Genomic DNA, 21,289 nt, shown 5'->3' with positions numbered 1-21,289 from the left:
CTCTTAAAAGCTGCAAGGATTTTTATGATATCCTATTTGTACGGAAAAATTACATACAATATCCTAAAATCGATTTAATAAACAACTTCCATCAATTTACAAGAAAAGAAAAAGAATCAATTTTCCTATAGTTAGTATACATTGTTATTTGCATAGGTATCTTCAAAATGATGATCTTCATTCTCATCATTCGATTGATTTTGATCAATTTCTAATATAGTGTTCGTATTCAATGGAGATTGTGAACGTTCACCACGATAACGCAATCCCTCGCATGAAGTGTCGCTCGAACTGCACGCTTGACATTTACACGAAGTCGCTTCTAAATATTCATAACGATTTGTACCAGATTCCACGCCATAATCACAATGTCGTAATATAACCGTTTTAGGTGTTCGACTGGCATGCATACAAACAGGATGATAGCTACGTTTATATGGAAATCGCCAATCAGATATCTGAAACAAAAAATATTTTGAACTGTTATACAATAAACAGAATAAAAAACACGCCACTTTTTGTTTCGTTAAAAGTACACTATATTTGCAATAATGTGGCTTTGTAATCCTTGGCCCTTTTCAACTTTACTCAGTGGCGGATTAGCCATGTAGCAAGAGTTTTGGGAACCCGTACAAGAATCGTCCTGGTGGGGACCCTAGGTAGAAAACAAATCCGTTAATAGAATTTGTTACTAGCCTAGCTTAATCCGGCACTGACTTTACCTAGGCTCATATTATGGGTAAATAATTTCGAAAATGCACTACTCCAATATACACTAAGATTTTATCTGGTCATTCAAAAATCTTTTATAAAAATTGCTGTATAAATGATCCCTCAGGATAAAATGATCCCTCGTTTTTTTAAGTGAGCCATTAAAGCCATCTAGTATATTTTTCAATAGATGGCTTCCGCTTGATCAGAATAATTGTTCAACAAAGATTTATGGCGATGTATAAGCTAATTTGTGTTTCGTAGGAGTTTTTTAAGCAGTGTAATCGAGCGTCATGGAATTATTCTTTACATAAATTATTTAAATAAGAAATAAATAAATATTTTTTTAATGAATAAAACTTCCAAAGTAACAATTTTGAAAGGGGAGGTTTTTATCTCCAGAAATATAAAATCGCAAAAAATAATATTTTTGAGTACTCTACTTAAACAATCAGAATAAAACACAACGTCATTAAAAAAAATCTTGATACTATTAACAGCTAATAAAAAAAACAATAATTATATTACCTCATTCGAATCACATCGTCCCCAACACGACATAACAGATAATGAATCCCAACATGATAGACCTCGTGAATCTGTTTGCATTGCACGATACGTGTAAAGACGTCGATGGCATTCAAGCGTCGATGCGGAATCAATGGCTGTCGCGTGCCATCCAACCAAAGTCATGAACCCAATCCACCAGATCATTGCTCCACATGGCATCATCACCTTGTTTTCGTCAGTGATACGTACACACTTGGTATGTCTGTTTTAATAAAAAAAATTAGTTTATTTAATACCGAATTTTTCAACAATTTGAAAAAACTCTTAAGAGTAGAATCATCATTCAATAAGAGTTTTAATTTTAAAAGTATCGAAGTTAATTGTGCTTAATTTTAGAGCTTAGACGTGGGATAATGTTGGGCACAAAATATCGTGAATATCATTTTAATTAATATCTTTTTTCTTCGATTTATTTAAAAAATTTCAATAAGCTTTTTATATTTCATCAAAACTCATGTGTATTTGATTAAATTAAATTTTTAATATTTAAAAAAATAATACATCGCTCAAAAGAAAATAAAAAGTTCAAATATAGAAAAATATAGAAAAATATGAACCTACAAATTCCCTCTAGAATACTATTTAATCATAACAGAAACATACTATATGGGTTCATTATTTATAAGTTAGTTAAATAATACCAAAGAATTTTTCTAAGAAATGTGGGTGGGCTCTGCTCTACAGGCGTAAGGTACTAGACGTGCTCTTAAATTTTTTGGTTGTACTTAGATATGGTCAAGGGAAATAATATACATTTGTTTTAAAAGCAGCTGTTTCACGGATTTGATTTTACCATTGACTAAGTTGACTATAAAATATGTGGTCACTAGCTTGACCCATGCGGAATTCCGCAGTGCGTACTTGAGACTCGAGACTAAAAATAGGCTAGAGAAATAATATATAAGTGATTTTTATTTTTAGATAATTTTATTACAGATATAGAATACAAATTACATAATAAACAAAATTCAATCTTAATATTATTTCCCTGGTTTTTTTTTTCTTAAGCGGTACAATTTTTAACCATGAGCATATTTTTCATCAATAGCTTTCATGATAAGCTTTAAAATGAAAAGTAAACCATCGAATTTGATATAATTTATAAAATGACAAAATATTATTGAATTTATCATACTTTTTGGCCAAAAATTTTTGCCACCCAAAAATCTAATATAACTTCGGACCAAAAATTAAAGTTTTGTTTCCCCCTTCGGCCAAAAGCTGAGTTCTCCCATTATTTTAAATAATTTGCAAATAGTTTGCAATCCGTAGCTATTATATAAATAAGTAGCTCGTAGCTAGAAAGGAATATCCAAAAAAAAAAAAATTGAGAAAATTATACAGTCTGGGATTTGAATAATGATCTAGTGTAATTTTGTACTAAAAAATGCAAAAATCTAGCCCACTTTATTACCTCGGACACAAACATGTATTTATCAAAATAGAAAATGGGCACACATAATGAACAATAAACAAAAAGAAAATTTTTTCTCTAAAACGGGGATAAATTGTATGGTTTTTCGTTAGAATCAAAAAATCAAAATCGGTTCATCCCTTTTTTTTAGTTCGGGGGTTAAAAACCAATCAAATTCGAGGAAATACAAAATTACAAGGTAAAAAAAAAATGAACTTGAAAAGTGAACTAGCAATTCAATTAATCCATTTGATAAGGAATTCTAAAAACTAAAAAATTAGATAACATTACTGATGTGGTGCGATAATTACATTAAAATGAAAAGTAATCCCTTTATATATCGCCTATTTACAAACAAAAATGAATGTAATTTCAATAATATCGAATATAAATTCAATGAATTTCATCAATAATTATTATATGAATATAATTATTAACATAAAAAGTTTTATAAAAGTGTAAGTTTTGTAACTTTTTTTTAAATACATTTAGAAAAGGTTTTTCATTTAAAATACTAAATTTTAAACTTAAACAACGTGTGTGAGGAGATATCGTTCAAAGCTTTGTTTATTTTGCAGAGTATTTTATGGGAAATTTTACGAAACATGCGATATTAGATACCAATCAAATTTAACCCACATCCTTGATGCGAAAAATACAATTTTACATCGATGGTATTATTTTTGCTTAGTTTTCAGGGCACTCCAAAATCTTTATCTTTCGACTACGTTCGCATGTTATTTGATTATTTACTGAACCGGTTGATTTAAAAATAATGTAGTAAATAGCTCAAACTGAACACTCATTCTGATAAACAATAATAATTCGCAGGCGTTACATTTGCCAGTATTGGTATTTTCCATAAAAGTTGTTTAATTTAAGTTTAATCTTCTATCATTTCAAATGAAAATCCCCATAAAATCAAGTTCTAAATGCATATTTTTATAAAATCCTATTTTCAATAAAAAACATTATATATTTTTATTAAAATTTTATAAATACATCATCAATTAAATTGCAAATTTTAAATAATATTATAAATATTATGTAAATTTGAAAGTTTTTTTAACACCTATTTTAACAATTGATTTCAGAAGATAATGTGTAAAAAGTCATTATTTCTTCACTGTATTGATAGGTGTATATGCGACGAAACATTCCCGCATGTCGGTTTTTCAGCCCTTTTAATTTTTGGGTTCTATTCAAGAGAATCAAACATGGCTTCTTTCAAATCGACATAATTATCTGAAAAATTATCAAAAATCTTATGCCTTTCTTCCATCTGCTAACTTAGGATTTTCTACCGAAGGGGCCGAATAATAGCAAGTTTAATATGAGCTTTATTAGTAAGTACATTTTGATAATACAAAGTATCAAAATTTTAACAATTCATTGTGCTAGAATTTTTCACACCCAAATTGCCAAACTTTCTTCTTCAATTTAAAAAGTATTCTTCTTCAATCAAAAATTTACAAATTTTTTCTAATTTTTATTATTTATTTAAAATATTTGCAAAATCGTATTTTAAGGAGCTTTTATTTATAAATCCTACACCCTCCCCCTCATTCCCCTAAATCGTGAACAAACATGAGTTTACCTATCGATTTGTGAAGTTATCACTTTTACCCGTCAATTCTTGTATTGATTAATTATTGTACCAATACTCATTTTAACGGTATAAAGGTATCAGCTCATGTATCTTCACATCTCATTAGAAAAACCTCACTTCCAACACTACTACAATTATCAAATGCTCTGTACAAACCAACAGCTCAATGAAAATAGAAAATTGACTTTCCATTTAATTCTGAAATTGAATTGCCTCTCAAAGCCGGTTAGTAGGATAGGATAAAACCATGATTCAAAATAGTTTTAGTTGGCCAGAAATTATCCTCAAGAAATTCTTACGTGTTCACACAATTAGTTCGCAGACTACTTTAATTTTCCAAAAATTTAAATCGCGATCCAAGTATCAATGTGATGTAATTACTATTATATTTCTTAAAATAAAGATTTTGACATGTGAACACAACAAAAAGCGTAATTCTTCTATGCCATACTTATTCAAGCGCCATTTGTCGTCATTTTCCCGAGAAATCTCAATCATTCGTGAAGAATTGGCTTTTTAATGTGTAGCAAGTGAAAATAAACAATTGACTGAGTTAATTAATGTATCTGCAGCTACCTACGAATCAACATTCTATCTTGTATAGTTTTTGAGAAAATGGAAACTTATAATCTAGCCTAACTTGCGCCCTCAGGGGTAAACAAAGAAGTGGGGAAATGTTTCAAACAAAGGCTGTTTATTTTTTTTATAGGGAACAATTTTTAAATTTAATTTTTTGTTCTATCTCTTACGGTTTACAAAAATGGGTTCTACGGACCCAAGATCCGATTTGCCTAAGTTGCTCATTTATGAACGCAAACTCACTTTTACGTCGATACCTCTTTTCGTGTTATAAAAATTTTAGCTCGACATCTCTTTTATTTTTTGAGTTATCGTGTTTCTAGACAGAAAGGCGGACGGAAGTACAAACGTAAATGGACTAATTAGGTGATTTTATGAACACTTATACCATAATTTGGTTAATATCATCAATATTTTCTTTTATCTTTCAATAGTTATACAAACTTTGGACTAAAATTATTATACCTTGATATATATTTCATATACACAGGATATATAAACGAATATCATTTAAAAAAATTATAATAATTTTGTAGATTATATAAAAAACATTATTTCTTTTAAACTAAAAAACAATTTTCTTTATTTTCTCACAAATATGTTTTAAAATGTTACTTGGATCACTATTGTTCTACAGTTCCCAAATATGGTGTAATAGAAATAATTTAATAATATATTAATGAGAGATTTTTCGAAAGGTTAATAGTAAATTTATTTTATTTTAAAAACAATTTATACACTTTAATACCTTTGAATTCATTTAAGTAGAAATTTCGAATTCAAAAATAAATAAAATATACTTTTTACCAAACATGCATCTTAAGCCAATTATATTTCAAAGCTTTCAAAGTAAAACTTCAAAATACACACAAACAAGCATAACTATTTATAGAATAAGAAAATGTTTCTAACGTAAATACAACTTTCTTACTTACCAACAATTTATTTCGAAGAAAAAAACAATTGAAGAGATACAAATTACAGTGTATGATAATGTATGATGAAAACTTCTTAACTTTTAGCAATTTTCAACAAGAATAAGAGATGTAACAATCATGTGTGGTGAAAACGCAAAGTGTTCTAATAACTGTTAGTGTTACACTTCAGACGCGCGTGTCCAAACAACAAACGGCCGGAAGGTTTCTTCAACTATAATAATTATTATATACACAATATTGTGTAACAAGTATTTTCTATGTACCTTCTATGTCTAGTACCTATCTAATTCAACAAACACAGGAGAGGTGAAACCTGTATGATGAATATACCACGTATATATACACATGGAAATTAAACCTTAAACATAGAAATTCACTACCCACCCTCACACAAAAACCATATTAAGTATCAAAATCATTTTTAAAACAAAGAAAAAGGATAAATAATGTATCTACATGTCCATATATTGTAACGAATTAACATTGCGTTCAGAAAAATTCATGCATTGGCTTCTTTTGTGGCTAATCCCGAAAGCTCCGAGAATTGGGCTTTTGGAAAACAAATAAACTGTGGACATGCTGAGATTCGGATAGTAATTAAGAGCCTGGGAGGGTAAAAAAACTGAAAGTTGCTAGCACAACCGATTAACTGCTTGGTCGCAGTTAATCAAGAATAATTTTGAAAAAGAAGTAGATAAGTATTCAAACACCTTCTAGGAAAGACTGGGAGAAAAACTCAGTAGTTCAGAACAACCATTTTCACGAATGCATCAAGGAAACAATCTAGAATAGAAGCAGGCGTAAATTCAGAAGTACTCATTAAAAACGGTCACAATGCTTTATAAAATTGGCAATTCTGGTAATAGAAAAGGCAGCCTGCATCAAAAGTCTATATTCATCACCACCTGAGCAATTACAGTAAAATTAGCAGTGAACTTCAAAAAAACTGACGATAATTAATGCAGGGAGTGTAAAGAGGAAGAGCGAACAATTGAAAACCTGCTTTGCAACACTGCCTAACGCTGAAAATAGTAATAAAAGACAATTTTATAAGACAATAGCAAGAAGTACCAAAAATAAAGATCAAACAGATAATGAACTTTGTACGAAGCAATGTTTCAAATCAAATGATAAAAGTTTTGTGATAACTAGGATAGCATAATGACCGAGCCTTTAAAACTAACGTGATCAAATCAGTTTACTCGTTATTATCATTAATTTACTATATCAAATATCCTTCTTTTCTGTCCAGATAAACTTGTTAACGTTCTTTTACTTGCACATTACGCCAACAAGTTATACCTAATGTCATCGACAAAAAAAAAATTCATTACTACGGCTAATATTGTTAACGACATGAATTAATGATACATTTTTTTTTTCCCATTAAATGAAAATTTTATGCTTTGTAATCGAATATTTTTATTTTTTATTTTATATACGCTTGTAGGTATACACCAGGTTATTATTATACATATTAAAAAAAATTATTTTCACTTTGATCATACTCAAAAAGTTATTATCATTTTGACAGGTACCTAATATATGTAGGTAGTATTCGAAATTAAACGGTTTATATTTTTATTAATGTTATCACCGAGTATACCAATGTGTTGGAACGAGTTTAGTTATGAATCATAAAATCGAATTCAATCGATTTAGCAAAATTTTCAAGAGAGGCGCACTTTCTTTTTAGTAGAGACGGCTGACAAATAAATATTAGGCCTTCGGTTTATGGAAAGTAGTTTTGCACGAAATATTGCAAAGAATAGATAGTTTCCAACGATATAAAGTTATAAAAAAATTGTATAATCTTTAACCATCTCTGTATACTGTAGCAATCCATACTTTCCGAAGACATTTTTGATCTTTTTTATTTCGCTTTTTTGCTATAGAAAGTAACTTTGCAAACAAAACTAAATATACGTAAATACAAAAATTGAGGATGCTTTGAGTCTAAATAGGATGTTATTTACCGTGTAGTTTGCGAAAAAATAATAAACAAAGATTACTTTGGTCGAAAATTTAGTCTAATCCAGAAGTGAATTATACAACCGACAACGCTGTACAATTTACTTCTGTGCTGTGACCATGTGGTGATTGTCAATATATGAGAGTGTACGTTGAAGTGTTTGCAAGGTTTACTCAGTGATGAAGCGAGACCAAAATGAAGACCAAGACCATAGTTATTTTGGAGATGGTCTTGATCAAGGCGATTGTATCTTGGTACTGGTCTTGTGTAACTAGTTTTTGACGAATATTTAGTCTAATCCAGAAGTGAATTATATAAGCGACAATGTTGTACAATTTACTTCTGTGCTGTGACCATGTGCTGATCTGATTGTCAATATATGAGAGTGTGCGTTGAAGCATTGCAGGGTTTTACTTAGTAATGAGCGAGACCGAGATCAAGGCCAATACCATAGCTAGCTTGGTCATGGTCTTGATCTAGACGGTCTTGGTATTGGTCTTGCATTATTAGTTTTAGTCTTGATCTTGGAAAAATATATATTGATCTTGCAGAGTCAAGTCCTGCTCTAGAAGAGTTGAGTCTTAGTCTTGGTTTTGTAAAAATAATCTCAGTCTTGATCTCTACCATTGGGACTTGTTTTTCATATTGCATCAAACATGTTTTGAACTTTTAAGTTTCGACTGAGTCTTATTGTATTATTTCAGAACTTTTAGAGCCGTACTTTTAATAATCATTACAAAATTAATCAATTTTCTAGATATATATATATATTTATTAATTATATAAAATAATGAGGAATAAAACTCTTTTTATGAGACTTGGTCTTGTTGAAGTGATACTATATTGATTGGTCTTACTCTTGGTCTTGAAAAATTTGCAAGACCAAGACTACAAGACCGTCATCACTGCATTTAATACACCAATACAACTAACATTTAGAGCACTACATTATCTCTCCTTCTGGGATATCGCATTCTCTCTGACTCCGATAGAAATACCTTAAGATTGCCAAAACAGAAGCCGTCAAACGCAGAGAAAAATACTTTTTACCTCAGACATCGGCTAATATTATTTCACACGGGTATAATGAACTCGATTAATATCAATTTAGAATATGGATTTTTAATTATATTTCAGAATTTTTATCTAAGGATTTTTGATATTACCATTTAATTTTCTTCGAGGTCAAGTTCATACTAACGGACGGAGTTTATTGTTTTATTTTTCTTTATTTACTTTAAAAATTTCAAATATTCGAAATAATTACAACATTAAATCAGTAATGGCGCAATTCCTTTGCTTCCTAGAAAGAATGTTTAATTCTTTTAAACACCTACATATATAAATTACACAATCTAGAAATTTTCCTTCTATGTCATGTTTTAGAATTTTTCCTTCTGTATAGGCTAATTACCATTTTTACAAAGAAGTAATTTACATTTAAAAATTATATAATTATGAGGTATATTAGGAACAATTCTATGAAAATTGAAACATAAAAATTAGTCAGTTGTAGAAAAAAATAATCGATAAAATGCCATTTTCAGTATGCCGTACCAAGAAAAATATTACGAAATTGTTCATTCACCCAAGTCAATGTTACAAATTATGAGCAAGGCTATTATTTATATTCCTTCTTGGAAATAAAAAAGAATGGAACTAAATAATAGAGATTTAGTTCCATTTCGGATGCCGAATGATTTTATTCATTCTATAATGTACCTACACTTTGATTTACTTAAACCGAAATTATCTGTTAAAAAATAAAAATCTTTTAACTTATCTTTTTCTAACATTATATTATTCTTGAAAAACGAGATAGCTTACGTAAGGAGAGGGAGGAGTCCGAGAAATCTTATGTACCCTTACATGGAAGTAGGGTTGGTCAAAAATTGCCAAAATCATCCTTACGTTATTATTGAATGGCACGTAAGTAATCGATTATATTTAACTATATAGTCATACACACTTTCTTACGATTTTTTCACCTTTGTCTTAAATTTAGGCTTTCTTAGTCTTGGTGTCACTATCAGATGATTGTGTAGAAAGCAATATAATCATGAGAAAACTGAATCATAATAAGATCTCTGGGCTAACACAGTAAGAAGGATATGGTACACGATTCTAACCGCTCTTGGGCAAACATTTATGGCTGAGACAATGCAAAGCCGCTTTAAAAAGCCTATTCATGGTAAAAGAATTCAGAGCATTTGCAACTAGCGAAAAACTATTTCTCGAAAATAGAGAACGATCTCTGCAGACTTTTTCAAGAAGAAGAAACAGAAATACTCATTCTATGTGAATACTAAACGACGACCAAACTGGAGACGCAAAGGAGATAAAATAAATCAATCTGGTATTCATACAAAGATCTCATAACACTTAGTCCTAACTCAAATCTAATCTAATCAAACCCAATAAAAAAAACTATTATGAATTCGCTTAACTATAACTTACCAAACTATTCAACAAAAGGTGATAAACTCGTAAAGCTGAGTGTAACTAGTCTAGTAAACTATAGCTTACTGAACTATTCAAAAAAAGGTGATAAACTCGTAAAGCTAAGTGCAAATAGTCTAGCTAAACTATAGCTTACCGAACTATTCAACAAAGGGTGATAAACTCGTAAAGCTAAGTGTAACTAGTCTAGCTAAACTATAGCTTACCGAACTATTCAACAAAAGGTGATAAACTCGCAAAGCTAAGTGCAACGAGTCAACTTGCATATCAAAATCAAATTGATCAATTTTCTGACATGCATCAGAATCCTTATCTAGACCAAAATCCATTCGAATTAACTTATCAGCCCAAAAGTACTAAATAATTATATTGATTGTAATACATTACTTTGTTAATATAATAATAAAAATTACAGATCTTAATTAATCAGCAAACAAATATGAATGAAAAATTATTACAAACATTCATTGCATTTTCGATGAACAATATTATTCGACACGCAATGTTAAATTACAAAAAGTCCCATAAGTAGAAAATAGGTAAAATGTATGTATAGTACATATAGTAGGCGGAGCTTTCTAACAATTGTAGGTGCGTCCTTTACATCAAGTTTTCCAGGGAAGAAGGGTTATTCTCAACAAAACAGAAATAATAATCATAAAAAATTAAAAAAAAAAAGAAAAAAAACAATAAGTTTGCCGATGGTTTTCTAATAATCTGTAACATTTTCCCAGAACGCATACCGTACACATATACCTATACTTTTCACCCCACGTTTGCAGTTTATAACATTGTAACGAACAAAAATTTCAATTTATTTGTTTTTTGTGATTTAAATAAGACGCTTAAAGAACAATCAGTTGTACTTCGCGCTAAAGTTTAATACAATCGAACTATATTCAACAGGTAAGTTTAATATATACATTTTGTTAACTGTGTTGTTAGTAATTGTTATTCCATTGTTGTATTTGAAATAGTATACTTTTTTCTTCACTGCATGGATGACTCTTTTTAAAAACAATTTTTTTTTTAAACTTGACATATTCTTGAAATTAATACTTGAAAAAAAAAAAATTGGATTCAAAGGCGCGCAATTTAAGATGATATAAAAATCGATCTAGGTTTTCAGGTTCAATTAAAAGGACATTTTGATTCATAAGTGGTAACAGATGGAAGAACATTTTAAATTTAAAGGTTGTTCGTTATTAAAAGGATAACATTTTTGTTCGAAATCGTTTTTCGAAAATAGCATAATTTGACAAGAAATTGAAAAGTTTTACAATTTTTTTCCCAAATTTTCTAAATTGTTGAATATAGTTATTTAAATTTCGATATAGTTTACTTTTTCGAAATTTTAAACAAGTGGAAACAAACAATTGACTGAGTTAATTGTTGAAATAACCAATATAGAAAGTGTTGAAATAAGTGCTTGTATTATTATTTTATAAATTTCAAGATTTTAAAAAATTAACACATTTATTTGATTTTCGAAAATTTTTAAAAGTATTTTCTAGAATTTTTTTTGAGAATATTTCAGAACAACACTAGTTGAAGCTGCAAAATTCAACTCCGTATCTTTTATAGTTTCGGAGAAAATGTCTTAATGTGCGCTCTCACGAATAAACAGTGATTTTTAGAAAAAAATGTTTCAAACAAAAGTTGTTTAATTTTTATAAAGAACATTTTTTATATTTAAATTTTTGTTCTATCTCTAACGGCTTACCAGATGGGTCCCAAGACCCAATTAATCTATGTTACTCGTTTACGAACTCAAACCCACTTTTTACGTCCTTAGGACGCTATAAAAATTTCAATATCTTTTTTCGTTTTTGAGCTATCGTGATCACGGACGGATGGACAGACGGGTGGACAGCCGGGAATTGGACTAATTAGGTGATTTTATGAATATATATGTACCAAAATTTTTTTCGTATCTTCAATATTTCTAAACGTTACAAACTTGGGACTAATAATTCATATATACCTGCAGGAGAAAAAAACGCAATTTTATCAAAAACAACTAGATTATTCCTCTCAATTTCAGTTTCAATTTTCGGATTTTGAAAAAAGGTTAAAACCATGGGCGTAGCTACCGCCGTATTAGCCGTATAAATGATACGGGGCCCCGGGCTACAGAGGCCCCTAACATATGTAAGCAAAAATTAAAAAAATGCTATCAGACTTGTCACTATTGTCTATAGAGGCAGAAATTTTAGAAAAACTGAAGTCTTCAGCTATAGATGATTTAATAAATTAATTTGCCGAAAAAAGGCAAGAAAAGTGTATATTTAATTTGAATTGTTTGGCTAGCTCAATTTTTAGGGGGAAGTGATAATCAATAAATATTTATTTTAATTTAATGCAAGCATTTTGGTTTCTTTTGTAAGAAATCTTTACCCATCATTTGGGCCTCACAACTAATTTTGATACAGGGCCCCTCCAAGGCGAGCTATGCCACTGGTTAAAACAAAAATTTTCTTATTTTAAATGGTATTCTGTCTCTTTAGATTATCAGTTTCCCCCCCTAATAATTCGAGAAAAAAAACTTAAATAAAAAAATTAAAAATTTGGTAGGCTACTTAAATAATTTAAGGATGTAGGAGGTACTCTAGCTACAATTAGGTACATTTATTTTAATAAATTATAAAAATAAATTATAATTACTAAATGGTATAAGTAGATAATTTGTATAAAAATAAACAAAATAATAAACCCGCTATTATTCTTTTAAGTTTTTAGATGGTAAATTAAATAAGAGTATTTTATAAAATTTTTACTAGTTCTAATCTCCAAATCCTTAACGAAAAATTAGGAAATTTACAAAATGCCCCGTTTCTATGAAAAAGTTTATAATCAGTATTTCCACAAATACACACAATTTGTCAAAAATTAGGTAGTTTTTCACTAGCAATTTTGGATCAATACTACAATTAACCATGTTTTAATAATTAGTGAAGTTTAAAATAACAAATACATTTATGCGACCTTCCAGCCTCCGTTTTTTCTTTTTTCGAAATTTTTTCGAAGTATTTTCTAGAAAACTATTTTTGTCGAAAATCTTTAACATAACTCACTAATTGAAGCTACGTACAAACTTACAACTCTCTACCTTTTATAGCTTTGTAGAAAATGGACACTAAAACTTGGCCCTAATTTTGCTCTCTTCCGAAAAAACAAATATATTTACGAAAAAATGTTTCAAAAAAAAATTCCTTATTTTGTTTATAAAGAAAATTTTTTGTATTTAAACTACTTTCTATCTCTAACGATTTGCAGCATGGACCCTACGTCCGTAGGACCAAAGACCCAATTGACCTATATTGCTCATTTCCAAACTCAAACCCCCATTTACGTCCTGAATACGCTATAAAAATTTCACCATGATTTGTCTTTTCGCTTTTGAGTTATCGTGATGTAGGAAGAACAGACGGTGCGACAGACAGATAAATTTTGTCAATGCAGCATCAATATTTCTAAGCGTAACAAATTTGGGACTAAAATTAGTATACCTTGATATATATTTCATATATACTTATAGGGTATAATAATATGTTACTTTTAATCTATCTTTAATAATTTTTTTTTTTTAATTATTCTGTTTCAGTAATTTTACATCATATTGACAAAAATATTTGTCGAATTGAAATTTGATCCCCTATATTCCAAAGATGTTTCATACCTTTCATACAATTATTGCGGCTTTTCGACCACCATTTTTGAAAAGTTCGAAAATATTTGAAAGTATTTTCTTGAATTTTTTTCGAGAATTTTTCACAAACCACTATAGTTGAAGCTAACTGCAAATTTTAAACTCCGTATCTTTTATAACTTTGGAAATAATGGACACAAAGAATCTTATTATGAAATCTTTTACCCAAATTTTGTTCCTATTATCAATTTTTCTAAGCGATACAAGCTGGGGACTAATTGATATATATTTGATATGTACAGAGTATACTAATTTTTTTTTGGCTATTTTAAATACCTTAAAGCGTTCGAAAAACTAAACTCCTTTCGTTTAAAAGTGATACTTGCTCCTGTTTCTGCTTTCCCACTTATGCTCTCCCCAAAGTTATTATACCACGCATATATGTAATATGCAAGGTATACTAAGTTTAGTCACAAGTTTGTAACGCTTAAAAATATTGATGCTACGAAAAAAATTTTAATTTAATACTAATAAGTCCATTTTCGGGTGTCCGTCCGTCCGCCTGTGAATATGATAGCTCAAAAACGAAAAAAGATATCAAGCTGAAATTTTTACAGCGTACTCAGGACGTAAAAAGTGAGTTTAAAACATTGGGCCGTTAGAGATAGAACAAAAGTTTAAATGTAAAAAATCTTCCTTATAAAAAAATAACCAACTTTTGTTTGAAACATTTTTTCGTAAACATCACTGTTTACCCATGAGGGCGCAAATAGGCGTAAAATTTATAGTATGCATTATATGGGAATATCAGTTATGTATGTGTGACATGTATGTTTGTGTAATGTGATAGAGTAATCAATGTTTTCTATGCATAGTATTTCAACAATTAATTCAGTCAATTGTTTGTTTTCACTCGTCCTTAATATTATTTTGATTCGTTCGTTACAAACTTTGAAGGGGTCTTATCTAAAGGTGATCACGTAGAAAGTTAAATTTTAGTTTGTCCAAAATTTTGGTGAAAAATTCTGCTACAAAATTCGAAAATGATTGATTAGGTGGTGAATTTTTCAACAGTTTTCAGCTAATTAATATTGAAATTTAATTTATTTACATATTGAATATTAATGCCTCTGGATTATAAAATGACAGTTTTTATACTAAAAATATCCCTACTGAAAAAAACTAAATTATCATATTGATAGATATTGCAAAAAAATAGAAAAGAAAAAACATATTGCATTTTTCCTTGTTGCATTTTAATATTGCCAAGTCATAGGTATAGAAAGGTAGTGTGTTAAAGTGCGATTTAAGCTCAACCATTAAAGGTTCAAAACCACTATTGAAAAATACTTTCAAATTTTTTACTTTAGTTACTAATTTCGAATTATATTTTAGAAAAACATACCTATTGATATTATCTTGACCAAAAGACTTAAAACCCTACAAAAATCACCATAAATTTCTGAAATTATTGATTTAATTTTAGTATATAATTAATGTACGTATTTCATTGCCAAATTGCTTAAACATTCAATGGGAACAAAATTAATACCGTAGATAATCAATAATTCAAATCTCCACAAAAACCTCAACAAATAATTCGAGCAAAGTAGCTCATTCAGTAACTCAGCAGGTTTGTAGAAAAAAACCCTTTTTTATCAATGGCCTGCGAAACCTCTTCAGGAAAAAAAAAATTAACTTTGGTATCCTTGATAAACTTGTCGTTTTTCACATAAAGGGGTTCTCAAAATCGCTAAATCTAAATCTGAAAATATAAATTGGCAATCGCAAAATTTCAAAAAGTTAGTTTAGAAAAAAAAAATGAAAGAAGAAAATAATCCGATCTAGGGTTAAATCTCTAGAATCGATATCGAAAATCTGATATCTTATTCGGAAGTCAAAACTGTTTAAAAAAATTAAATTCTTACAGTAAAAAAAATCAAAACAATCGTAATAACCTAATTTATCAAATTACTTGGTACGGAACCATCAAATCTTTGAGCTTTCGAGCATTTGATGAATCATGTTTTTAATTTCTTCAAAATCAAAGTGTACAGAATAAATAAAAACCTTTGTATGATTAATTTTACCACTGTGTACGGCTTTAAAAGTAGTATAGAGGCTATGAATGAGTCGATATCTAAAATCGATATTCAGTTACCACCAAACTATAGTAATAATTACGAATGCGCGCGCGATATCTGAAAAAGAAGGCACATGCAATTTCAAAAACAAAACAATCTAAAAATTGCCCTACTTATAATGAGGTAAATTTTATTGGGGCAGTCAGTATGGCAATCATAAGCAGACTAAAATCTTAAAAAAACAACAGTGGTTAATAGAATGACTTTAACAGTATTGTTATAAGCTACTATAGTTTGTTAATATTCAACTATTTATTCAACGCCGATTGTTCGGTTTTTATTCTAGGCATATAAATATCACGAATATGGCAGAATACATGAGTTAAGCAATGCATCTAAATGAGAGGTATTATATACATGAAGCTTCGATATGCGTTGAGATAGTAAGACGCTTGGAGAATGAGAGTTTCTTATTTGAATAGATGAACTACAACAGACAAGCCACGATACAAGTCACTTTTGCAATTTCATATAACACCCATAATACCTCTTACTTAGAGGTATTGCTTAACGCATGTACTCTGTCATACTCGTGATATTTATATGCCTAGATGTAAATCGAACATTCCGTATAATAATAATACCACTGTATTGTACGGGCTATGAACTATTACGGGATACATACACAATACGGTCCATCAATTGAGTGATTAAGTCAATCAATGATTCAATTACTACAAATGTCCCAATTTTCCATACTTTGAACCATAAAATTTTATTCAATAAACATAAATTATTTTAATAGTACCTAATATTAAAGATTTGTAGGGGAAAAAAATTAGCTCCCAAAAAGTCTCTACAATTTTATGTAATATCACACTGCGTACCCATTAGTGACATAATTAATAATTACAAAGAAAAAAAAATTATAATTCGTAAAACATTAAACAATGCCCACCTAATTGATTTTAGTATGGATAGAAGTGTTATATTTACGACTCATAAAAATATGAACATAAAACCTAGTAGACATTACAAATCAATTTGTACGTGTTTAAAAAAATTGATTTTAGATACAGTTTTTAAGTATTAAGCTATCGTGGTATAGTGAGAATCATTAATATAAAGTTAAATTTTAAGGTTTCATCAACAAAAACGAAAACAAGCTGCCAACGTCAGTGCGACTCTTATAGTGACATTCATTCTAGCAGATGATGAAAATAGCTTTCTATAACTGCCTAAAACACTTAAATTAATTATAATTAAATTATAATAGAGTTCAGACGGTGGGATACCACGAATTTTTTTAAATGATAAATACATAATTGAATCTTCGTGAGTGGCTTCCTTTTGGTGAGTCTACCAAACTTTTCTCTACGATTTTTTTCGAAAAAGCCTGCTTTTTCAATTGAGCGCCATGATGTCATATTTGAGTTATCGTTCTGAATAAACCAAGCATTGATTTTTTCGGACACTCTGACTTCTTGATAACATTAATAATTATTAAATAATAAAATATTTTTTTCGACAAATTCCCTGCTGCGCTTTTACAAAACGATAACTCAGATATGACGTCATCATGCTCATTTGAAAACGTAGCTCTTTCGAAAAAAATCGCAGAGGAAATTCTGGTACACTCATCAAAAGGAAGCCACTCTCGAAGTTTCAAGTATGTTTTATCATTTAAAACAAAAACCGTGGTTTCATACGGTGTAGTTGTGTGGTTTAGAAATGAAATACTCGCTTTCTATGCAGAGGATACTGAGATCGAAACCTAGCGCTTTAAAATAAAAATTTAATACATTCATGAAATCAATTATCGTAAATATTTGTTTTACAGTTTAAATGATCAGGAGATAAATTATAATAACATCTTGATGTTATTAAGCAACGATTGGCACAAATCCGAGATCTAAATCACCCTTCATTCACTAGAAATCGTTAACGAAAATATGTCCTCGAAAATAAAACATATACAAGTGTGCACGCACAGACTTCCATCTAAAAGGTTTGGCTTTTCGGACCGATTATAAGAACTTCCCTATACTGGAAAGTTAATCAAGAACCGTTATAGGATGACTATTGTGTCGTACCTTTCTGTCTATCCAGCTTACTGTCTCAGCCAAGGCTAAAAGTAGAGCTAAAAAGTCCCCGAGACAAAACCAAATTTGGGAGCCCCATCCAAAAATTACTCGTTATAATAATCATGTGGAAATGCAAAGTAAAAATGAAAACAATTGACTGAGTTAATTGTTGTAGTACTCTGTATAGAAAGTGTTGAATGCTTGAAAAGTAAAAAATTAAAAAAAAAATTCGTTTCGAAAATATTTGAAAGAATTTTTCGAATTTTTGGGATGGGAAAATCAGGCCATACTTTCCATAAAAATAGATTGTCATCCGATTTACATATTCATACAAAATTTCAGAAGATCGGCAAGTGCGTCAAATTTGTCTTGCAAAACTCCAAGACACGTACATACATATAATTAATACATACAATTGAAGTTAAATAAAAGTTTGTAAAAAAACCATTTGCATATAACAATTTTCTTAAATTTTGCAGGTAAAACTTCCAAATTAATAGTGTATTGTCAAATGTTTAAGCAACTCCATATGAATATATTTGCATTAATTTTTGTGATAACTCTCGTGACGGCAATGGCTAATGTGTGGGCAAGAGATGCTTGGGAAAAACCTGGTTGCCATAAAGTTGGTAAGTATAATAAAATATTAGCCTGTTTTCTCTCTTACATTTTTTTAAAATTATATATATTTTGAAAGTCACTTCCAAAAAAAGAACTTAAAAATTCAAAATGGCTATCATCTCTGTTGAAATACGACAGAGAAAATTTAAACAAAATGGTATAGACGCCTAATTACAATCATTATCTACCATTCGAACGACTTGACAAGAATTATCATAATTTCGAAATTGCCATTACTCCAAGGCTACGCAGCGGAAAGCTTTTATGACGGCAATGTTAGTCGTAGCGTGTTATTTAAACACTCAACGTGCGTAGTTTTGTAATGTTAAAAATTTTAATTAATAAATTTTTATATTAGTTTTTAGATAATAAATTTCACATAGGTAATAATAAAGGGGTTTCAATTTAAAATGATAAAATTTGAAGAAGTTATAGTCTATTAGACCCGATATTAGGGAAATCTTATTATCGATATTCCCGATATTAGGGAAATCTTTATACACCATTACATGCAGTGCTGGATAACACACGGCAATTATAGAAATTTTTTATTAAAACCCATCAGTTTTTTTTCGTTGGCTCAAATCGCCTGCAATATCCAATACGAGTCGACTTTTTATCGTTTGATAAAATAATTTAAATCAACCAGTTCAATAAATAAACAATATGGCGAACGACGGCGAAACGAAAAGTTTGATCGAGTTTCCTAAAGAGTAAGCACAAATAATGCCATTGATGATGCCAAACAGAATTTATTCGGTCGAGTAATCGAAAAATTATATTTTTCTCACAAGCCCCTGCCAGCAAATATGTGGGCTACATTTCGGCCGCATAAAATACTCTTTATTTACATATAAAATACTCTTTCGTATAAAATAGAATCACACACACAAAGTTTTTATTTTAATTTGAAGTTTTATCATTTTAGATGCAAAACCCATAAATATTAATATTTATTAGTGTTTTTTACTATTGATTTTTTAATAATTCTGAAAATATTGTTAATTATGTAGTTAACTAATTACTTATTGCATGAAGTAATTAATTCCACCATATCATTTAAATATATAAAATAATTCATTAACTAGGTTATCATCATTTTCAAAAATAATTTAACAATCGCACAAAGCTAGAATTCCCAAGTTACTATAAAAGACCATTGTCTCTAATGTCATAGATCTCAGATCGAATATTATATATATGTTTTTTTGGGCTCATTCAAGATAAACAGTTTCTTCCCGCATTACTTTCCGTGCGACAAATGTAAATAAAAAAATTTTAAATAAAATTTAAAAAATCATAATTTTCAGGACACACTAGAAAAATTAGCATTCCCGATTGCGTAGAATTTCAAATGACCACAAATGCATGCCGAGGTTTCTGTGAAAGTTGGGCAATACCATCATCGCCAAATGCAAATCCTGGACAGCCTGTTACATCCGTTGGGCAATGTTGTAATATTATGGAAACTGAAGATGTATGTATTACCAATAAGTCAATAATAGTTTAAGTTTAAAATTTAAATCAAAAAGTAGTTGCTTATAAGAAATAAAAACTTTTGGGTTAACATTTTATTAAATTATTCGACACCCAGCTTGTTTTTGGAAGTTTCCTGTAAAGCTTTTCTTTGAGTAATACTTTTCTGCAGAGTTAATTCAGTGTCAGTATTCATGCAATAGAACAGTATGTATGTATAAAGACCTCTCTACCACAGAAAGTAGTCCAGCCACCCACAAGTTGTCAAGAACCACTCCAGCTAACGCCAAATGAAACCGTGTTAACACAATCCAAGTTCGGTTGAGTTAATACAGATTGATTTAGCATGAGTTGGCGTTGTTTTTAATCTGATTTAACAAGACGAGCTTATCTTACTTTCCCTGTTTCAGGTACCTATTAAAGTATTATGTCTGGATGGGATTAAAACATTGACATTTAAGTCAGCAACAAATTGTGCATGTTATCATTGTAAAAAAGACTAACTTTGAAATAACAACAATGCATGTAATGAAAAATATGAAGACTTCTTTTGTTGATTATATATTAGGTACTTATTGTGTGTACAAATAAATTACGCATAATACTGGTATACGACCACATATTTGAACTCATTTTTATTAATTTACAATAATTATTTGTTGTAAATTTGTAAATCTCTTATTATGAATAAATAAATTTTAAATTATATATTTGTAAATGTTGATTGTTATTGAAAACTAAAACCTCATCCAAACGATTCATTTTACAGGAGAATATTGATTGAATAGCTTCCCAATGTATTTTGTTTATTTAGATCTAGGTTAGGTTAGGTTATATAGGCTGTCCACGAAGGACACACTTAGGCTATAGAGCACATTGTGATACCATATATGTGTTTTACCACCTTTCCGCTGATAATTTCATTTATCAGCTCCTCAATTTCGGAGGCTGAGTGCACCTCCTTCATGCATATACCATGCACTACACCAGCCCATCACAGCTATTAATTAAATTCATTTTGTTGCGACGGCGGGAATCGATCCCGCTACCCTAAGCATACCGCGGACGGAATTGGTTACGCCTTTTATGGTATTTTAGTATTAACATTTTTTTAATTAAATA

At 29.6% G+C, this 21,289-nt stretch overlaps 2 protein-coding genes across 2 annotated transcripts; one reads left to right on the top strand and one right to left on the bottom strand.

The window, feature by feature from the left end:
* Positions 1–131: 131 nt before the first annotated feature.
* On the bottom strand, positions 132–5,927 carry LOC123296132 (thyrostimulin beta-5 subunit). The gene is made up of 3 exons (XM_044877594.1): positions 5,819–5,927; positions 1,240–1,483; positions 132–458 (listed from the first exon to the last, which is right to left on the bottom strand). Exons 2-3 carry the CDS (start codon positions 1,441–1,443, stop codon positions 132–134), a joined length of 531 nt encoding a protein of 176 aa, XP_044733529.1. The 5' UTR covers positions 1,444–1,483; positions 5,819–5,927.
* A 5,155-nt stretch (positions 5,928–11,082) lies between these two features.
* On the top strand, positions 11,083–20,781 carry LOC123295795 (thyrostimulin alpha-2 subunit). The gene is made up of 4 exons (XM_044877253.1): positions 11,083–11,159; positions 18,550–18,699; positions 20,002–20,168; positions 20,578–20,781. The coding sequence occupies exons 2-4, from the start codon at positions 18,582–18,584 to the stop codon at positions 20,668–20,670; spliced, it is 378 nt and encodes a 125-aa protein (XP_044733188.1). The 5' UTR covers positions 11,083–11,159; positions 18,550–18,581; the 3' UTR covers positions 20,671–20,781.
* Positions 20,782–21,289: the final 508 nt, after the last annotated feature.

Source organism: Chrysoperla carnea, chromosome 3 (assembly GCF_905475395.1).
Source record: "Chrysoperla carnea chromosome 3, inChrCarn1.1, whole genome shotgun sequence".
In the NCBI taxonomy this organism is placed as follows: domain Eukaryota; kingdom Metazoa; phylum Arthropoda; class Insecta; order Neuroptera; family Chrysopidae; genus Chrysoperla; species Chrysoperla carnea.
Note: the sequence above shows the minus strand (reverse complement) of the source record. Positions and strands in the feature narration are given on the sequence as shown.

Bases quoted from the DNA above. Each gene is read 5' to 3' on its own strand.
- LOC123296132 (XM_044877594.1), bottom strand. From the start codon at position 1,443: ATGATGCCATGTGGAGCAATGATCTGGTGGATTGGGTTCATGACTTTG. The intron at 459-1,239 runs GTAATATAATTA...TTTTTGTTTCAG, and splicing joins GACGATGTGATTCGAATGAG to ATATCTGATTGGCGATTTCC.
- LOC123295795 (XM_044877253.1), top strand. From the start codon at position 18,582: ATGTTTAAGCAACTCCATATGAATATATTTGCATTAATTTTTGTGATA. The intron at 18,700-20,001 runs GTAAGTATAATA...CATAATTTTCAG, and splicing joins ACCTGGTTGCCATAAAGTTG to GACACACTAGAAAAATTAGC. The intron at 20,169-20,577 runs GTATGTATTACC...TCCCTGTTTCAG, and splicing joins ATATTATGGAAACTGAAGAT to GTACCTATTAAAGTATTATG.